The 20,184-nt window shown below is 49.4% G+C and overlaps 1 protein-coding gene across 1 annotated transcript in view; it reads right to left on the reverse strand.

Moving 5' to 3' along the window:
• CngB (Cyclic nucleotide-gated ion channel subunit B) overlaps positions 1-10,994 on the reverse strand; it is a 64,307-nt gene extending 53,313 nt beyond the window's left edge. Inside the window, exon 1 of the mRNA XM_084589139.1 lies at positions 10,876-10,994. Coding sequence (XP_084445265.1) covers positions 10,876-10,917 — 42 coding nt within the window. The 5' untranslated portion in view covers positions 10,918-10,994. The remainder of the gene's footprint in view (positions 1-10,875) is intronic.
• Between the last annotated feature and the right edge of the window lie 9,190 nt (positions 10,995-20,184).

The following is a 20,184-nucleotide window of genomic DNA, read 5'->3' on the forward strand; positions in this document are numbered from 1 at the left end:
AATTATGCACTAACATCCACATGCTAGTTTTTGATTATATTGTTGATACGGACATCAGGTGCTGGGGAAATTACTGTTCAACCGTATTTGCGCGAATACGACGCGAGGGGACTAATGAAGCCTAAAACTGTTCACGCTAACTATAGCCAAACGCCGTCTCGAAAAAGCAAACGGCGAGCTAGAATACAAAAGTAAGTTGATATTATTGAAAATGTAACTCTTCAGATGTGTACGCCATAATCGAGTGAACCCAAATTTCTGACACTTTAATGCGCGCTGCCTCCCATGCAGCAGTAGCCGCCGTCACCACCTTGGCGCCGCTACTCGGTGTTTCCAGCTACCCCCTTTTGTCCTTCATTGTTTTCCCTGTTTCCATGAAATCATTTCAGTGTATTTTACTTTTTTGGTGCCCCCAGACCCACGTTCCTTTTTTTTTATTATTATTATTCATAGCTACCTTCTCCTTTGTACTTGCACGCCACCTGCTTTTGCACCAAGTAATTGAAGAGTTGGCTTCTTCTAGCGATTTGCGGGCCCAGTGGGGAAAGTCACTTTAGCTACCTTGAAAAGCTCTAGATTAAAAAGAAAATGCACTATTCTGAATATAAAGCAGGGTGTGTGCAGCAGCGAAATTTCCCGGATTATTCGTTTTCAATCCGCAGAATTTATTATTTTCCGCCTTAGAAAGCTGAGGGCATTACCCATAAGCACGTGCGCAAGAATATGTAATGAGCTGATTCCAATATTTATACAAAGCAAGAGAATAGGCAATGTACTGGAAACAGCCTTACACAACACACGCAAAAAAAAAAAAAGAAAATACATGGAGTGATGACAGCATACAAAAGAAGATAAGTAAGCATACGACTGGGAACCCAATACGTACAAATTTGTATAAACGAAACGAACTGCTGTAAGAGCAGGATAGTCTTATAAATGGTGAAAGCGAAGGCTATTTTCCTAAGCCGTGCAGCCGCGATCGAAAGCCGAGCAGCAGGTCGAGCCGCGGCTCGTACCCATTTGAAGAAACCGGTGGGCACCCGAACCACTGGACTGCCGGAGCAATAACATCGGCTTTCTAGAGAGGCGTTGGATTCGATAACTAAAGCTACCTGGCACCCATCGGTTTTCCAAAACTGCACATGCATGGTTTTCTCAGCGTGTCGCTCGGCTCTTTTGAGGTAAAATACTTGGGAAAATAGGGGAGTCTTTGGCGAACCCACACTCACTGGCACCAACCTAATTTTCATAAACGGAGGCATGACCGTGAGTACCCCGTGCTTAATTAGTTTTAAAAGGTAATCTCAAATTACTATAATTAAAGTTTGTTCCACATATCAGTTGCCACAAGGAGCATGAAAAGTAGATGCACTATGGAAGCAGATTAGAATTTTTGTTTCTCGCGACTTGATCGCGGAGCAGGTTCATTTTTCAGTAGGCTTATGTTTGTTAAGCGAATGGTCCTTTCTGTGCTACCGATTTTTTTCTTTGCATTGCTAAGCGCTTCTACAACAGTGCCTTAAAGGCACTGAGTGTCGAACTTTAATGCAATTAGTCGCACTTACTGGAAAAAGAAAATAAATGTGAAAAAAAAAGGAAAAGGTACTAACCGTGCTCAGCGTCTATGTCTTGTTTTTTCATCCACGTCTTCAGGGTTATATTTTGGCCTAGATCATCTCACGTGACAGAGATACTTTTCCTTCTGACACTGTATATAAATGAATAAATGAATAAATAAATAAATATATATATATATATATATATATATGTGTGTGTGTGTGTGTGTGTGTGTGTGTGTGTGTGTGTGTGTGTGTGTGTGTGTGTGTGTGTGTGTGTGTGTGTGTGTGTGTGTGTGTGTGTGTGTGTGTGTGTGTGTGTGTGTGTGTGTGTGTGTGTGTGTGTGTGTGTGTGTGTGTGTGTGTGTGTGTGTGTTTTCACGGGTAATAGGGCCAGACGTGCCTAAATGACAGGGTGGAGCTGTACCAACAGCCAGAGTTCTGCACAGAGCACGCGAGCCGACTTCAGCGTCTTTTCTTCCTAAAGCGCCACCTAAGAATCTCGGGAACACCAGGTGGCATTACTCCTCCTCCTCCTAAAAAAAAAAAAAAAAAAAAAAAAAAAAAAAAAAAACACGAAAGCAGAGTTTGAGCGCGAGTGATGGGCGGTGAAAGCGAAAACAAAAGGATTTGCACAGAAACCAAATAGAAAACGGAAGCGGGGTAGGGTGCCCTACACGACAACGAAACAAGCGCATAGTTCACAATACCGCGTGAAATAGGGCTTCGTGCGGACAACGTGCACCACTTCAGGGCGTGGTTGCCGACGCGAGGGCTGCACAGTAACCGCTGGAAGGACTTCGTACTTCCGTGACACGGCGCAAAACTTCGTAAGGTCCAAAGTAACGCGACATTAATTTTTCAGACAAGCCGGGCTGGAGCAGCGGTGTCCACGCCCGAACTTGCTCTCCAGGTTGATATGTGACATGTCGATGACGGAGGTTGTAGCGACGCGTATCCTTGGCCTGCTGTTGCTGAATCTGAATGCGGGAAAGTTGACGCGCTTCCTCGGCGCGCTGAGCAAACTGTTCGGCGTCTGGCGTGAGAAGATGATCATCAGTGCAGCACGGAAGCATGGCATCCAACATCGTCTGAACGTCACGCCCGTATACAGCAGGCGAAATGGCGTAAAACGCGTCGTCTCTTGGATGGCAGTGTTGTAGGCATATGTGGCGTACGGGCCGGAGAATCTTGCCCCAGGTCTTGTGCTGGGAGTCTATGTACATATTGCAATCATGTTGGCGATCGTTTTATTGAGTCTCTCCGAGAGGCCATTCGTCTGTGGATGATAGCCAGTGGTTTTGCGATGGCTCGTGTGACTGAGCTCAAATACGTCGTGCATAAGTTGTGCCGTAAACGCCGTGCCTCGATCGGTGATGACTTAGGACGGTGCGCTATGGCGCAACACGATTTGCTGCATAAAAAGCTGGGCGACCTCAGATGACGTGCCACGCTTCACCGGCTTGGTTTCCGCATACCGTGTGAGATAATCGGTCGCGACTATAATCCATTTGTTACCGACGATGTTGGCAATATATATATATATATATATATATATATATATATATATATATATATATATATATTGTAGTGTGGTAATCTTCATCGATATAACCACTGACATGCGTCGCGTGCTGCCGCTCTCAAGGACGAAGAAGTTGTTCGCTGCCTTGCTCTTTCGCCACGCCTGACGCTTCGCTGCGAGTCTCCCCTGAGCGGCTGGAATCACCTGGGTTCACCGAATAAACACACCCCTACAATTGGTGCAGGTGCTGCTGGGTACGTTCCCATCCACCCTGGAACTTAGAAGCCGCACGTTGACCACTGCTTCCACCATGCCAGACGAGACCACCTCGACATCGGCGCCCCTACCAACCACGGTACTGTGTTCTGGCGTTCTACGGCAGCGTGATCCATGCCTCTTCAGTGGCACGGCTGACCAAGACGTCGACGACTGGTTGTCGGCGTATGAACGTGTCAGCAGTTATAACAGATGGGACGACACTATTAAGCTAGGTAACGTAATCTTTTACTTGACCGACGTGGCGAACCTCTGGTTTCGCAACCATGAGGCAGACCTGCCATCTTGGTCTGCATTTAAGAAGAATTTTTCGGAAGTGTTTGGCCGTCCTGCAGTTCGCAAACTCCGAGCAGAACAACGCTTGCGTGAGCGCACACAGCATGCCGAAGAGTCATTCACAAGTTATATAGAGGACATCGTTTACCAGTGCAAACGTGTCGACCCAGTAATGTCCGAAGCGGCTAAGATCGGACACATCTTGAAAGGTATCTCCGAGGACGCGTGTCAGATGCTCTGGCTGAAAAATCCTGCCTCCGTCAGTGAAGTGATTAAACTTTGCCAGAGCTACGACGAGCTTCGAAAGCAGCGCGCTTCTACCCGGCGGTCCGGTTTTAGAGACGACACCATTTCTACACTAGCACTGGGTGGTTCTACTTCATCTGAGGACAGCCCTTTGATTCAACAGATAAAAGCCTTCGTTCGCGAAGAGGTCGCCCGCCAGCTATCCCTGGTCCCTCAATTACAAGACACTGGTCGCCTTGTTCCTGACATGGCTCCGTCTTTGGCCCCTACCATACGGCGTGCCGTGCAAGACCATATCGCTGATGTCCTTTCGCCCAGTTCCGTGCTCTCGCCCAGCCCAGTGCTTCCGACCAGCCCCGTGCCACCGCAAGTAACGGCACCACTAACGTACGCCCAAGTTGCGGCCAGGCCGCTAATGCCAACCGCACCTGTTTCCTACCAGGCCGCCCCTTCCAACCATCCTTCACCATCGCCTGGGTCGGCGTTCCATGTCCGTATTCCAAGGGTACGCCAACGCCCTACGAACCCTTGGCGCACCGCAGACAACCGGCCAATTTGCTACTCTTGTGGGCTGCCGGGCCATGTAGCCCGTCTTTGCCGCCAACGCCTTCCACCTTCTTGCCCTGACCCCTGGAACTACACGTACGACGCCGACCAGCCCTCGCCGAGAACTCAACCCGGTTCCGAGTTCGTTCCTCGGGACAATCAAACGTATACCTCTCGCCGATCATCTTCCCCTCGTCGCCGTTCACCATCACCGCTTCCCCGACGTTCTACCGGCGCTGTTGAGGGAAACTAACAGTCGCAGTTCCCGGGGCAAGAACTGCGCTTGGTTCGAACTCTTCAAGTCTTCCGTCTTCTCCCGCTAACGTAATACAAGTGTTCGTCGACGGTGTCGCAATACTCGCTCTTGTTGACACGGGCGCTGCCGTATCCGTCATCAGTGAATCTCTTTGCCGTCGTCTTCGCAAGGTGACCACCGCACTACCCGACTTTTCGCTTCGCACCGCTTCATCCCAGCGCATTCATCCCTCAGCAGCGTGCACGGCCCGTGTTCTCATCGAAGACGTCTTATACACCATCGAGTTTATTGTACTGGCTCACTGCTCACACGACATCATCCTGGGCTACGATTTCCTTTCCGCTCATCATGCCGTTATTGACTGCGCCCGCGCGGAAGTTTCCTTTTTACCTCTTTGTGATACCGTCTTGTGTGACGTCCCTACCCGGCCTGCAAAACTCCTCGTCGCCAGTGACACAGACATTCCTCCATTTTCTGCTGCCCTCGTTCCACTCTCCTGTGAAAGCGTTATTAGTTCGACTGTCTTCTTCACACCTTCCGACGCCGCTTCACGCCATCCCTGCCTCCTGCTTCCATTTGCTGTCCTCAAGTTCGAAGATGGCCTTAGTGCAATGTATGTCTCAAATCCATTTTCGTGCCCGTCCGTCCTGCTACGCGGCGAGTGTCTCGGTCGTATTGAAGAACTTGATCCCGAGCTTGTAAATACTCTTCCTGCAACGCCTACTTCATTAGACGTTAATGTGCTCAGCTCTTGCGATACAGCGACCGCTTCGACACCACCCGATGTTCTTCAACAAGCTATTGACGCAGATCTCCCACCCGCACAACGCGATCAACTCGCTGCTCTTCTACAGAACTTCACTTCTGCCTTCGACCTTCCTCACACTGCTCTGGGTCGCACGTCTGTCGTTACGCACGCAATCGACACTGGTACAAACGCACCTTTACGACAGCGTCCTTATCGCGTGTCGGCCTCTGAGCGCCAAGTCATTGCTGACAACGTGGACGACATGCTTCGCCGGGGCGTCATACAACCATCTAGCAGCCCATGGGCTTCTCCGGTTGTTTTGGTCACCAAGAAAGATGGTTCCATCCGGTTTTGCGTCGATTACCGTAGGCTTAACAAAATCACGCGCAAAGATGTCTATCCTTTGCCGCGAATCGACGACGCCTTGGACTGTTTACAGGGAGCCGAGTATTTCTCCTCTTTGGATTTGCGCTCCGGCTACTGGCAAGTACCGATGGCTGATAATGACCGCTCGAAAACTGCCTTTATAACACCGGATGGATTATACGAGTTCAACGTTATGCCCTTTGGCCTCTGCAATGCCCCGGCTACTTTCGAGCGCCTGATGGACACTGTTCTTCGTGGACTCAAGTGGCAGACCTGTCTTTGTTATCTGGACGACATCGTAGTTTTTTCTGCCGACTTTTCTTCTCACCTTCTCCGCCTAAAGGATGTCCTCACGTGTCTCGCCGGCGCTGGGCTTCAGTTGAATTTGAAGAAGTGCCACTTTGCCGCACGAAAACTCACAATTTTAGGCCACGTAGTTTCTAAGGACGGCATTCTTCCCGACCCCACCAAACTTCGCGCAGTTGCAGAGTTCCCGAAGCCAACCTCCCTGAAGCAGCTTCGGAGCTTTATCGGCCTCTGCTCCTACTTTCGACGTTTCATCTTGAACTTCGCCTCTATCATCGCTCCTCTGACCCAGCTCCTTGCCGGCAGCTCCGACCTTTCCGCCTGGACTCCAGCCTGCGATAAAGCCTTCGACACTTTACGCCGCCTTTTGGTTTCGCCGCCCATTCTACGCCACTTTGATCCGGCTGCGCCTACGGAGATCCACACTGATGCCAGCGGTATTGGGCTTGGTGCCGTCCTTACCCAACGTAAGCCTGGTTACAGCGAGTATGTTGTGGCATACGCCAGCCGAACATTGACAAAGGCAGAATATAATTATTCAGTCACAGAAAGGGAATGTTTGGCCATTATTTGGGCTATCGGAAAATTTCGTCCTTATGTGTATGGTCGACCATTTTACGTTGTGACCGATCACCACGCTTTGTGCTGGCTTGCCTCTCTGAAAGACCCATCCGGTCGCCTTGCTCGCTGGGCTCTTCGTCTCGAGGAGTTTGACATTCATGTCATTTATCGATCAGGCCTAAAGCATACGGACGCGGATGCTCTTTCCCGCTCGCCATTGCCTAGAGATAATTCGTCTGACCACGTCTGTGCCTACGATTTGTCGACTCTTACAACTATCGACATGGCTACCGAGCAGCGGAATGACCCCTGGATCAATGCACTTTTGGATTTTCTCTCAAGTCCTACTCCCGGTCATTCATCCAAAGCGCTCGTCCGCCAAGCCCACCACTTCTCCATTCGTGACGGTCTTCTCTATCGCCGCAATTATTTGCTTGATGGACGGAAGTGGCTTCTAGTCATCCCGCGTCATCTCCGTGCCGACATTTGTGCTGCGTACCATGGTGACCCACAATGTGCTCACGGTGGCGTATTGAAAACCTACACGCGCCTACGTCTGCGATTTTACTGGCGTGGAATGTACCGCTTCGTAAGACATTTCGTGCGCGCTTGCGAATCTTGTCAACGCCGAAAAACTCCTCAGAAGTCCTCTGTTTCGTTGCAGCCGTTACCCTGCCCTGCTCGTCCGTTTGACCGCGTTGGCATAGATCTCTATGGCCCTCTTCCGACTACTCCTGCTGGAAACCGGTGGATTATTGTGGCAGTAGACCATCTGACTCGCTACACTGAAACATCACCGTTACCCTCTGCCTCTGCAAGAGACGTTGCTTTGTTCATTCTCAACAACTTGATTCTTCGCCACGGGACTCCGAAGGAACTGCTCAGTGACCGCGGACGCGTTTTCTTGTGCGACGCTCTCGAGGCCCTACTGAAAGAATGTCGCATCATTCATCGCACCGCTACTTCTTACCACCCTCAGACGAATGGCCTGACAGAACGCTTCAACCGTACTCTGAGTGACATGCTGGCCATGTACGTCAACGACGCTCATTCCAACTGGGACCACGTTCTTCCCTTCGTAACCTACGCGTACAACACTGCGATACAGACCACCACCGGATTTTCTCCCTTTTTTCTTCATTACGGGCGCGAGCCAACCTGCACAATGGACGCGCTTTTTCCCTACCGCCCTGATGTTTCTGAATCGACGCCACTCTCGGACGCCGCCCAGTACGCAGAAGAATGCCGTCAGCTCGCTCGTTCGCTTACAAAGGAAAATCAGTGGCAACAAAAACACCATCGTGACACTGGTGAGGCGCCTTCATATGCGCCCAACTCCCTGGTGTGGCTCTGGGTTCCTGCCACAACCGCCGGCCTGTCAAAGAAGCTTCTTGCTCGGTATCACGGTCCATACCGAGTCCTTCAAAAAACATCTCCTGTGAACTACGTAGTTGAGCCGGTTACGCCATCTGCGGACTTGCGTCGCCGTGGACGCGAAATAGTTCATGTGGACCGAATCAAGCCCTACTACGATCCGTCTGTCCTTTCGGCACCATGAGTCGCCAGGATGGCTCCTTCTCTGCCCGGGGGGAAACTGTAGTGTGGTAATCTTCATCGATATAACCACTGACATGCGTCGCGTGCTGCCGCTCTCAAGGACGAAGAAGTTGTTCGCTGCCTTGCTCTTTCGCCACGCCTGACGCTTCGCTGCGAGTCTCCCCTGAGCGGCTGGAATCACCTGGGTTCACCGAATAAACACACCCCTACAATATATATATTGAATAAAGGTAGTTTCAACTTTATCCTTGCTTTTGCGCACTTTATTGTGCTAAATCGCCTGCGGTACCGTAGGAGAATGTGGTGACAAGATCATCGCCCAACATTATTGCATGATACTTTTTCAGCAGCCGGTTCGTTATCGTTCGGTCACGGAGGGAACTTTCTTGCTAGCACCGGTGTTTGCCGTCTACTTAAGGTCCTCAAAACGGCACTGCTCGTTACATCTAAGGTTGTTCATTTTCGGGTCCTTTAATTTTGCACATTGGAGGGGGGGGGGGGGTGTAAATCGGGCGGTATTTTAAAACTTGATAATAGGGGAGAAATCAGGGTTTTAGTGAAAATATTCCGAAATTTGAGGGTTTTTTTTTTGTTTTTTTTTTGTGATAACGTTCACTAGCTGTAATAACTTATTAGCTTTTTTGTTTTATCACAGGGGAACAATTAGAGCTATGTTTCAGGCTGGTTAGCAGTCCTCAAGAAAATATTCCAGAATTCTGCGTTTATTTAGCAATTAATAATTACTGACAGTAAAGAGCCTGGACCAGTTTTGGAACATGAAACATGCTATTCCTACAAGCTGGTCATGGAATTTTTACACGTCCTTGTTAATATGCATAATCGTTTCCATTCGCAGCATTCGGTTTCCGTACGAGAGTTGTGCGGCTTTTGGAGGTATCCCAGCTGAGAGAACGTTATCTCAACATCGCAACTACCATTAGCCAGGCACAACAATGTCAACACGGCGTTTGCTAGCCCAGGGTAGCGCTAAGTTGAGTCGTACCAATAGTCCATGACGTCTATGCCTGCATTAGTGGGGCTTGCTTCCACCAAGTACTGGTTAAACACCTCGCGAAGTGAGTCTACATCGTCGATAATGGAAATCAGGAGAGGTTGGTAGTCATCAAACGACACACTCAGGAGCCGCTTCTTGAAAGGGTCCAGTACGAATCCAAAGTTTCATAACGTCAACTGGTTTAATTTTTTTTTTTTTCTGAGACGTTCCGTTTTATAGTGCAATACCATTTTGTGAAGATTTTCGCGGAAAACTTTTGATAACAAGCTTTCAGTAATGTGGTGCTGTTCTTCGGTAACATCGACAAAACACATCTTTCCTGAGGACATGTATGATATTACATGCAGGATATATAGGATACGCAGTATTCTTTGTCTGTCGGCTGACTCTCGCCTGCGCGAAAACTGGGGCAGAGCATTTCTGCGGGCACAGTTTTTTCAGAAATAGGGTAAAATCGGGCTTTACCCAAAACAAATAGCCCTAAAACTTACATCTCGTATTAAAAACAAAAACAAAAAAGAGCTGAATTACCTAGGACGTTACCGTTTGAAACAAGTAATCGAATAATTACAAGGCTATAAATGTAACTTATTACAAGCAAATGTTTTGCGAACAACTCTGCTTTCAGACGATGCACTCAGAAATGGAGCAACGGAAATACGTACAACTATTTTTCTATAAGCTCCTCAGTGGAAGTTATATTAAAGACCATTCTGAAAAATAGCGTTCCAAGCCGTCTCAAGGCAGCAACACTGTGAGAAAGGTGTTAACAAGAGAATAAAACCAAAAGGTTCAGACACACACGAACGCAAGGTATTTATTTCTGTGTACATCACAGAAATAAATACCTGAGGTGGGGGATGAACAGCTAGTGCACGTAATTCATCCCAATCATTTAGGATTGATCGTTCATTGAATAAGTCTTATGGTGCAGTTTATAAGGGCGGAGAAGTTAAGCACAACAGTTTTATTCGCCTGGAGCGGCTGTGAGACGGAAACGGGAGATTTAGCTAATGCCGATTTTTCACCCTATGCAACAGAGGAGTATCCACAAGGCGCCACAAATGTTGCTAGATATGTGCCGTCACATCCCGTCAGGATGTATGGGAAGGTCACTGGGAACAGTGACGTGTGTCCGATCGCAGGCAACTGCTCATTCATTGTGTCTGCCCATCCACTTCACGTGCCCCGTTACTCACACGTGAAGTGCGCTTTTCCTCAATTAACTTGCCACTGCAAAAAAGCTGCGCAGCTATCGCAAGGGGACGCGTCGTTAGAGCCCGCATCCACCCACGAGAGGACTGCCGCGCCAGCGCTTTCAAAAGAGGCTGAGCTCATGGATCACAATTCACACGTCCGTTCCGGGCATCATTCGCTTATTAGGCTTAGCCGTACAAGGCCCCCCGTGAGCCCTGTTCACCAAGTACCGAACAGTAGCCTTTTCGCTGTGGAGGCTGGTAGGGGCGCAGCCGAATTCCGATCTAGCTCTCGAAAGATCAACGACGAAGAGCAGTGCGGCTACGAGCGTGTCGTCGCCCGCAGGCGAGAGAGACCGCCGCGCTTGGAGCAGACTACCGAGGTTCAAACGTCATCCGATCGCCACGAAATTTCTGGACGAGAGAACGCACGGCGTGTACGCACCTTTTCTTCGACGAAGAAGTCCGGCAATATGTAGTCCAGCATGGCTGGACTGAGCGTTGGCCGGGCGTTATCGGGTAATCATGGTCGATTTTCATAAGTGCACCGATCACAGCTGACCCGCGGCCAGGGAGTGCGCGCTGGGCAATAGGCGTGCGCGGCCGGTGCGACCGGTGGAGCCATCTTGCAGGAGCCACCACAGCGTTCCCGGCATGGCGGCAAAATTCGAAACGGCGCGCATACAGCGAGAACCTTTGAAAGCTAGGCATTTCTTTTGAAGCGGAAGCTTCATTACGCTACCTCGGGAAGCCGTCGAAGACCTTGAAGTTTTCACCTTTAAGTGACCTTGACAGACACTGCGCCTTTCCTTTCTTGTAAACCCATTTACAATGGAGCGAAAGTTCTACGCTAGGCAGGTCTTCGTGCGACACTGAATTTAGCCTTCAATTAACCTTGACCTAATTAAGTTTGAGTGCCCAGGATTTCGTGGTGCTTGCCCAAATGTATACAGCGCCTTCCTTTCCCCAAAAACCTAACCTAAATGAAGACGCAGCCCTGGGTTGTGCGATGTCTGTGCACGTTAAAGGCCTAGAGGTGGTCATACTCATGACCTTCCACTACGGTGCCTATTTCTCTGCTTTCACTCTCACCTTCCTTCTCTCAGGCCTGACAGATACTGCGCCTTTCCTTTCTTGTAAACCAATGTACAATCACGGCCGGTCTCAATGCGCGCGCAGAGGGGAGGGAGCGCGATAATGGTCCGCAGGTTGCCGTCAATAAGAACGCCGTCATTGGTGTTATCTTGCTGCAGGCGGCACGACTGAAGTTCGTCCAGGCGTTGGCAGGTGGTGGTTATGTACGACACAGTGGAGGGGTTCTGAACCAGGATGGCGTTGAATGCGACGATTCCGATGCCCTTAACAATATGGCGAACGCGTTAAGCTTCCGTCATAGCAGCATCGACTCGGCGGCAAAGGGCTAAAACATCCTCGATATATGATGTGTAGGACTCACCAGACTGCTGAAGACGGGCGGCGAGTTTCCTCTTAGCCAGCTCAGAACGACCAGATAGCGTGCTGAAAATTTTCCGCAGCTGCTGGGTGCATGTTTACCAATCAGGTGTGGTCCTCGTGAGTGAGAAACCACGTTTTTGCGACGTCAGTCAAGTACAAGACAACGTTCAGTAGCTTGTGGGAGTCATGTCAGCGGTTGAACGAACTCATTCTGGTGTAGTTAGAAAGCCAGACTTCGACGTCGTCGCCGCGAAGGCCGGCAAAGAGCTGGGGATCACGCTGGCGGCTGGTGATGGTCCAGGTAGGGGTAGTGGCAACAGCAGGGGCAAATTCCGGGAACGGGCGGGTTCTATTGCCCTCGTTCATACCGAAGGGGTGTGAGGGCAAGCGAAGGCCGGAACGGAGCACCAGGGGGAACAGTAGACAGGTCGAAAGCGAGAGGCTTGAGATACTAAGGGCACCTCCGCCACTTGGCACAGCCCTTCTTTGCTCCGGTGCCGCTTCTGAAGTTGCCGAGTTTTTCCTGCGAGCGATCGTCTTGCGTCATGGTGCTCCCCGTACCTTGATTAGCGACCGTGGGAAGACATTTCTTTCCCAAGTCCTGGCGGAAGTACTCCACGCTGCCAACACCGTCCACAAGACATTTTCTAGTTATCATCTTCAGACCAATGGCCTCATCGAACGCTTTCACCGCACCTTGTCCGACATGATATCCATGTACGTCAGCCCTGACCATAAGAACTGGGACACCATTTTGCCTTTCGTTATATGCATATATAATTTCGCCGTTCAACGCACGACTGTCTGAGCCCATTCTTCTTAGTTTATGGCCGTCATCCAACAACTCTATTCGACACCACCTTCTTCTCAGCTCCTGTCTCCCCATCTGCATCATTGGGCGACCAGTTTTCTACGCGTATGGCACTTTACCGGCAAATTGCTCGTCGCAACACTGAAGCCGTCCAGCAAGAACGGAAGCACCGCTACGACCAGCACCACCGCACTGCCTCCTTCTTAACCGGTGATGAAGTGCTACTCCGGAAGCCGATCCGCACGCCTGGATTGTGCGAGAAATTCCTTCATCGTTATATCTGTCCATACACCGTGCTCCAGCAAACATCTCCCGTGAACTACCGCGTTGTCCCATCACATACCGTAGCCGGTCGGCGTCAGCGCTCAGAAGTTGTTCATGTTTCGCGCATGAAGCCGTACACCCGCCGACCCGCTTCAATCTAGACAGCGACCAGGATGGCCGCTTCCTTGCTGGGCGAATTTGTGTGAACGCGGTGTCAGAACTTTCACCTCTTTCACCTGTAACATACGCAGCATCGTCATTATTCACCGGTGTTCGCAAGATCACGCGCAGCGTTCCAGATTGTGGCTGGAATAAAGACGTTTGTTCGAGCGGCGGCTCACAATATTTATTTTATACATACCAAAATAAAAGGAAAGCTGTAATAAATACCAAAACAGCGTATGAAGCGAAATTAAATACTTCTCCTTTGTTTATCCAACCCGAAAGTATTTGAACATCCCGCGCTTACTGTCCATGACGCCCAACAACGCTTACTAAGCCTATCACCTGCCCGATTTCAGAAGCTATCTTAAAATTTCAGGCGTGTTGTCGCCAGATATCCGTGGTGCGGGCATCTTAAGACAAATAAAAAGCTTCGTGCACCACTCGTTTGCAGCGAACACGAGACACAGTGGAGCGGCAACGACGAATTGATGGTGAGGCAAGCGGCTGCCGCTTCGCCGGACGCCGCCATCTTGTCCTTAATGCGAAGCTACCGGATTTACATGCACGAGGAAAGTCGACTTACCCCTCTCTATCCAGCCCTGCCTGGCGCATTAATGCGATGCGCTTTCCTAGCGCATTATCCCTGTTTACATGAATGCGATGTGCTAGGAACCGGGTGCGAAGCGATGCGATGCGCTATACTGTCGCAATCATTTAAACACGGGTGGTGCAGCGTGAAAGAAGCGCGCGCGTGGTGGTTTGAAGAAACGTTTCCTTTTAAAACCGCGCGAGAATTGCGCGCATCGGCGTCACCCCCTCCTCATCACTCGCGGCGACAGTGACTCACCCGGTCGGAGAAGCAACCGGATCTCTCCAGAAGGTTCGGCGGAAGCTGACCAATGACGACGCACGTCTCGGCGGGAGGAGGAGAGGGCGCCGCAGAGCGAAAATTACGTGTATGTGCGCGCAGCTTTCGCGCGTTGTAACAGACAGACGCGGCGTGTCTTATTTACTGAGGTCGCTTCAGCCAGCAAGCCAGTTAACCAGTGTTGCAGAGAGTTATAATCGGGTGTTACTGCTCGGATCTTGTGGTCAACCCGCTGTTAGACAAGCCCACTGATCTGCGAGGAAGCAGCGCTCGTCTACGGGACATCCACATCGTGACTCTCCAGACGTTTGTCTCGACAGTGCCCGGTGAGCAATTTGTTGTTTGCTCTGACTCTCTCGTGTATTGTTCAGTTAAGCCTCTGTGTTTATTGAAGGCCTCTTTAGTTGTATGCTTTTCATTGCCTTTCTGTGACCCTCTTGTCTGTGTACCTTAAGTATTAGTGTGAATTCCTCTGTATCTTCTCTAGCTGTGTATTATATTTGTTTTTGTTTAATAATTTTGGCTCTGACCCTTACCCTGGCTTGAACAGGCGAAAGCTGCGCACCAAACGGCGATCCCTCTCTGTCACTACAGGTAGTTGACTTCCAGCTGAGCTTGCCACGGTAGTCGAGGGCATCTCCCTTGAGATCGAAACAGCTGCACCCCCCACACACACACACTCTAGGAGTGTGCGCACCAATAGTGGCGCATTGTTAATAAAATTATAATTATTAACGAGTAACAATTATTCTGGCGTCCGCGACAGGACGTTTGGTGCACTCAAGCTCAGAGAACGGAGAACGAGTCAAATTGGTTTACGAACAGGTCGCAAACAGTGTAGCAGCAGAGCGGTAGCGAGAGGTGGTGCCGAAGTTTGCTAAGCAGACTTTAGGCTGCGTCTAAACAGTTTGGACTTCAGATATGAATCGAAAGATCTGACTGAGGTTGGCGCCCAGCTGGGGTTGTCCGAAACCGAACTGCTAAGATGGATCAGTCAGAGAGAAGAGGGGAAAGAAAGAGAGCAGAAAAAGAACGGGAGAGAGCTCGAATTGAAGGCGAGGAAGAAGGAGAGAAAGCCGAGAAAGAACTGTAGAGGGCTCGAATGGAACCGAAAGCAGAAAAGGGACGGGAGGTAGCGCGAATTGAAGTCGAGAAAGGAAGAAATACAGTGGCCAAAGAGCGAGAAGCGGAATTTAAACGGAAAAAAGGAATTGCTTACTCTGAAACTTCAGCTCCAAAGTTCAGGGAAACGAAAAGGATATAGCGTCTTGCAGATAGACACAAGCAAGTAGCTTCGGAAATACGACGAGAGAAGAGACGATCTCGGCGCGTTCCTCAAGTTCTTCGAAAGGATCGCCACAAGCAGCACAGTATCGATGGGATGGAGGGATGTCGCCCATACAGAAAGAAGAAGGGAGAAAAACCTACGGTAGACTGTGTGGCAGTATTGTACTCGAACGTAATGTATACGAAAGAACCTGATCTCAGTTCGTGTGATTCGAGCTGACGAACATATATCGAGCATGTCACCCGGAGTGCGGTTAAAACATTCAGTTAGGCCGTTGGTCTGAAGGCGGTACACAGTGCATGTTCGATGAATAACGTTGCACTCTGGGAGCAGAACTTGGATAACGTCACATAAAAGACGCGGCCTCTATCGCTAAGCAGTTCACTGGGAGCGCCGTGTCGAAAGACGAACCGGCGCAGAAGAAATGATGCTACATCGTTGGCTGTCGCAGCAGGGAGTGAGGCGGTTTCATCATACCGCGTCAAGTGATCAATGGCAACAATAAACCATCGTTTTCTAGATGAAGTGTATGGGAGAGGCCCATATAAATCAATGTCAATGCTGTCGAAAGGGCGAGACAGACAAGGGAGCGGCTGTAACTCTCCAGATTTACGGAGAGTGGGTGTCTTGTGAAGCTGGTAGTCGAGGCACAAGCGCACGTACTTAAAACAAAGTTGCACATGCCATGAGTAGTACCGGAGGCGCAGGCGTGTGTACGTCTTGAAAAGGTCCGCGTGACCGCATTGCATGTAAGTGTGAAAAAATGAGCATATGTAGACCTGTAGGTGTCGAGGAATGATGAGTAGCCATATTCGTCCATCAGAATGTTAATTTCGGCGGTAGAGCAAATTGTCGCGTATTTCAAAATGTGAAGCTTGGCGGCGCTGGGCGCGCGATGGTGTAACCGCCAATGTGCGGGAGAGAAGGTCCAGGAGAGCCCGGATCCGAAGATCCTTACGCAGTTCAGAAGGCATGTGACTGGTTGCGGGAGACGGTGCAGGAATCTCGATTTCGCAGAGGCTGGCGATTTCGACTGCGAGCGTAGAGCGAGGCAAGGCATCGGCGTCCTGATGTTTGCGGCCTGACCGGTAGACGACGTGAATGTCATGTTCTTGGAAACACAGCACCTATCGGGCTAAGCAGCCGGAAGGGTCCTTTAACGAAGAAAGCCAGCAGGACGAAATTTGCCTATGGCCCACACAATGGCAAGGCACACTTTTCCGGTTAGGTAGTTGTGCTCAGCTTTGGTAAGTGTGCGACTGACATACATCATCATCATCATCATCATCATCATCATCATCATCATCATCATCATCAGCCTGACTATACCCATTGCAGGGCGAAGGCCTCTCCCATATTTCTCCACTTAACCCGGTTCTGTGCTAGCTGCATCCACTTGACCCTTGCGAACTTCTTAATCCCATCCGCCCACCTAACTTTCTGCCGCCCCCTGCTACGCTTTCCTTCCCTTGGAATACAGTTTGTTACCCTCAGCGACCATCGGTTATCCCCTCTTCGCACTACATGTCCTGCCCATGTCCATTTCTTCTTCTTAATTTCCACTAGAATGTCGGTAACCTGAGTTATTTCTCTGACCCACTCTGCACGCTTCCTATCTCTTAATGTTACCCCTATCATTTTTCATTCCATAGCCCTCTGGGTTGTCCTCAACTTAAGTAGAACTCTCTTGGTTAGCTTCCACGTTTCAGCCCCATAGGTGAGTACAGGTTAACTGTTGTATACATTCCTCTTGAGCGATACCGGTAAGCTGTGAGTCATAATTTTATTCTTCTTGTTATTTCCTTTACATGGTCCGGATCTGCGGTTACTACCTGTCCTAAGTAGACATATTCGCCTACTACTTCCAGTACTTCGCTACCTAATGTAAACTGCTGTTCCTTCCCGAGGCTGTTGAACATTAACTTAGTCATCTGCATATTGATTTCTGACATACGCAACTGCATATTCGTCGAAACCAAGTTTGCGCTGGGGCAAGCACTGAACCGAGACCAACATCAGTGGTGTCCGGGTGAACTTCAGTCAGAGCCGGCGCAAAATAGGAGGGGCCGTGAGAAAACGACGCAGGGTGTTGTACGCGTCGTCGCACGCAAGTGACCAAGCCGATAAAGCGGTATCGTTGCTGAGCAGATGAGTAAAAGGGGCAGCAATTGACGCGAAGCTGTGAATGAACCGCCTAAAATAAGAGTAAAGCCCAAGAAAACTTCACAGTTCCATAATGGAGGATGGCTTGCGAAACATCGTTACGGCACGAAGTTTAGCGGGTTCAAGGCGTACACCATCTTTCGAAACAACGTGACCTAGAATTGTGAGTTCACGAGCAACAAAAGTGCATTTTTTAAAGTTCAGCTGCTGGCTGGCGGCATGTTGAACGTGCTTCTGACGGCATGCATGCGTCTCAAAATTAGGTGAAAAGATGACGATATCGTCCACATAGCACAGGCACGTCTTCCACTTTAGGCCACGGAAAACTATGTCCATCATTCGCTCGAAAGTTGCCGGAGCGTTGCATGGTGGCAGCCACCAGGCAAGCGGGCTTAAAGCAGGTAGAAGGGGTTGTAGCTAGTTGTCTCATGTTGAGCTGTGTTGTATGCATGAGTAATAAACGGGAGGACGCCATCCCAGTCCTTATGATCTGCAGCGACGTACATAACCATCATGCTGGTGAGCGTCCGATTAGTGCGTTCTACCACACCGTTCGTTTGGGGATGATGAGGCGTCGAGTGACGAAAACTGCAGGCGCTGAGGTGAACTACTTCTACAACGTCTGCTGTGAATTGGCATCCACGGTCACTAATGAGGACTGCAGGAGGGCTGTGCCGAAGAATGACGAATCGAAGTAGGAAATGAGATGCTTCAGACGCAGTAGTGGATGGTATAGCAGCTGTCTCACAATAGCAGGTTAAATAATCTGCGCACACAAGAATCCATCGGTTTCCTTCAGAGGACAGTAGGAAAGGTCCAAGAAGGTCAATGCCAGCTTGCTCGAACGGGGCTGTTGCAGGTGTGATTGGCCGCAGTTTTGTCGGTGAGCTTGAAGTCGGCATCTTAAAACACTGGCATTGAATACAGCTGGCTACATAGCGCTGGACAGTTTAACGCATCCTCGGCCAGTAAAATCGCTGCTGTGTGCGGTGGAGTGTTCGGGCTACTCCCAAGTGCGCAGACGTGGCTTCGTCATGCATCATTTCAACAACAGTGATGCGTAAGCTTTTCGGCACGACAAGCAGCATGCGTGCTCCCCCAGAGGCGAAATTATTGTAAAGCAATTCCTCGCGAATGCAAAAAGTGTTTTTGTAGAATATTTGGCCACATCAAACAAAGAGATTAATGTCTGTTCTTTGCGTTGCTCAGTTCGGAAAACTCGAACATTGGGGAAGGTTGGTTGGTTGGTTGGTTTGTGGGGTTTAACGTCCCAAAGCGACTTGTGAAGGTGATGTCAAGTATTAATCGAAGCTGTCTGCGTCGCCATCAGTCGTTTGAAGCGGCAAACCAAAATACAATCAGCATCTGAGTGTTTATAGTCGCTTTTATTCACCACAGTAAAATTAAACTCTTTTAGGCGCAAAGCCCATCGATTGAGCCATCCACAGGGGTCACGAAAGCTCATGAGCCAGCAAAGGGAATGGTGGTCGATCATGACGGTGAAAGCATTCCCGTACAGATAGGAGTGGAAGCGCTGTACAGCGAGAACAACGGTGAGATATTCTTGCTCAGTAACCGTGTAATTTCTTTCGCACTTACTCAACGAGCGGCTGGCATATGCTATCACGTGTTGATCGCGGCCATGGCGTTGTAAAAGCACAGCGCCGATGCCGATACCACTTACGTCAGTGTGTACTTCAGTTGGTTATGAAGGACAGAAGTGGCGTAGGATGGGGCCCGATGTCAAAAGAAATTTCAGATGACGGAAAACTGTGTCACATTCGCTGGTCCAATTGAACGGTGGACCTTTCTGCAGTAGACACGTGAGTGGGTAAGCGATGTCTGCAAACCTTGGTAAAAAGCGTTGAAAGAACGAGCATAACCCTAAAAACTCTGCAGTTCTTTTACTGATTGGGGCACCGTAAAAATTTCGACAGCTACAATTTTTTGGAGATCTGGTCGAACACCTTCTTTATCAACTAAGTGATCGAGAACAATTGTTTCACGATCCCCGAAATGACATTTCTTTAAATTCAGTACAAGAACAGTTCGTTCCATGCAATCAAGCATGGCATCCAGATGGCTGTTGTGCCCACTAAATGTTTTGTCAAAAATTACGACGTCGTCTAAATAACTAACAAATTTGCCACTTTAGCCCCCGTAGGACTGTATTCATGAACCGCTCGAATGTGGCAGGCGCATTACATAATCCAAAATGCATAACGTTAAATTCATAAAGTCCGTCTGGCGTTACGAATGCCATCTTTTCTTTATTTGTAATGGGCATGAAGATTTGCCAGTAGCCTGATCGCAAGTCAATAGAAGAAAAGTATAAGGCTTAGTGCAGACAGTCAATTGCGTCATCTATACGAGGAAGCGGGTAGAGATCTTTCTTCGTGACCGTATTTAAGCGACGGTAGTCAACACAAAACCTCCATGTGCCATCTTTTTTTCTAAAAAGGATAACCAAAGCTTCCCAAGGACTAGAAGAGTCTCGAATAATGACGCGCTTTAGCATCTCTTGAACTTGCTTATCTATTACCTTATGTTCAGTTGCTGAGACTTGATAGGGTTTCTGACGTATCGCAGGTGCGGAGCCGGTGTTGACCGTATGATGAATACGACTGGTAGGCAGTGGTGTTGAGTCGTCCTTGGCAAAGTCGAGCACTGCAGTCACGTGCTTCAGAAGTAGTTCCCCTAGAATTCGACGCTCGAGTGTGGAAAGAGACATATTAATCAT

Source organism: Amblyomma maculatum, chromosome 1 (assembly GCF_055883805.1).
Source record: "Amblyomma maculatum isolate TAMU_Amacu chromosome 1, ASM5588380v1, whole genome shotgun sequence".
NCBI lineage: Eukaryota > Metazoa > Arthropoda > Arachnida > Ixodida > Ixodidae > Amblyomma > Amblyomma maculatum.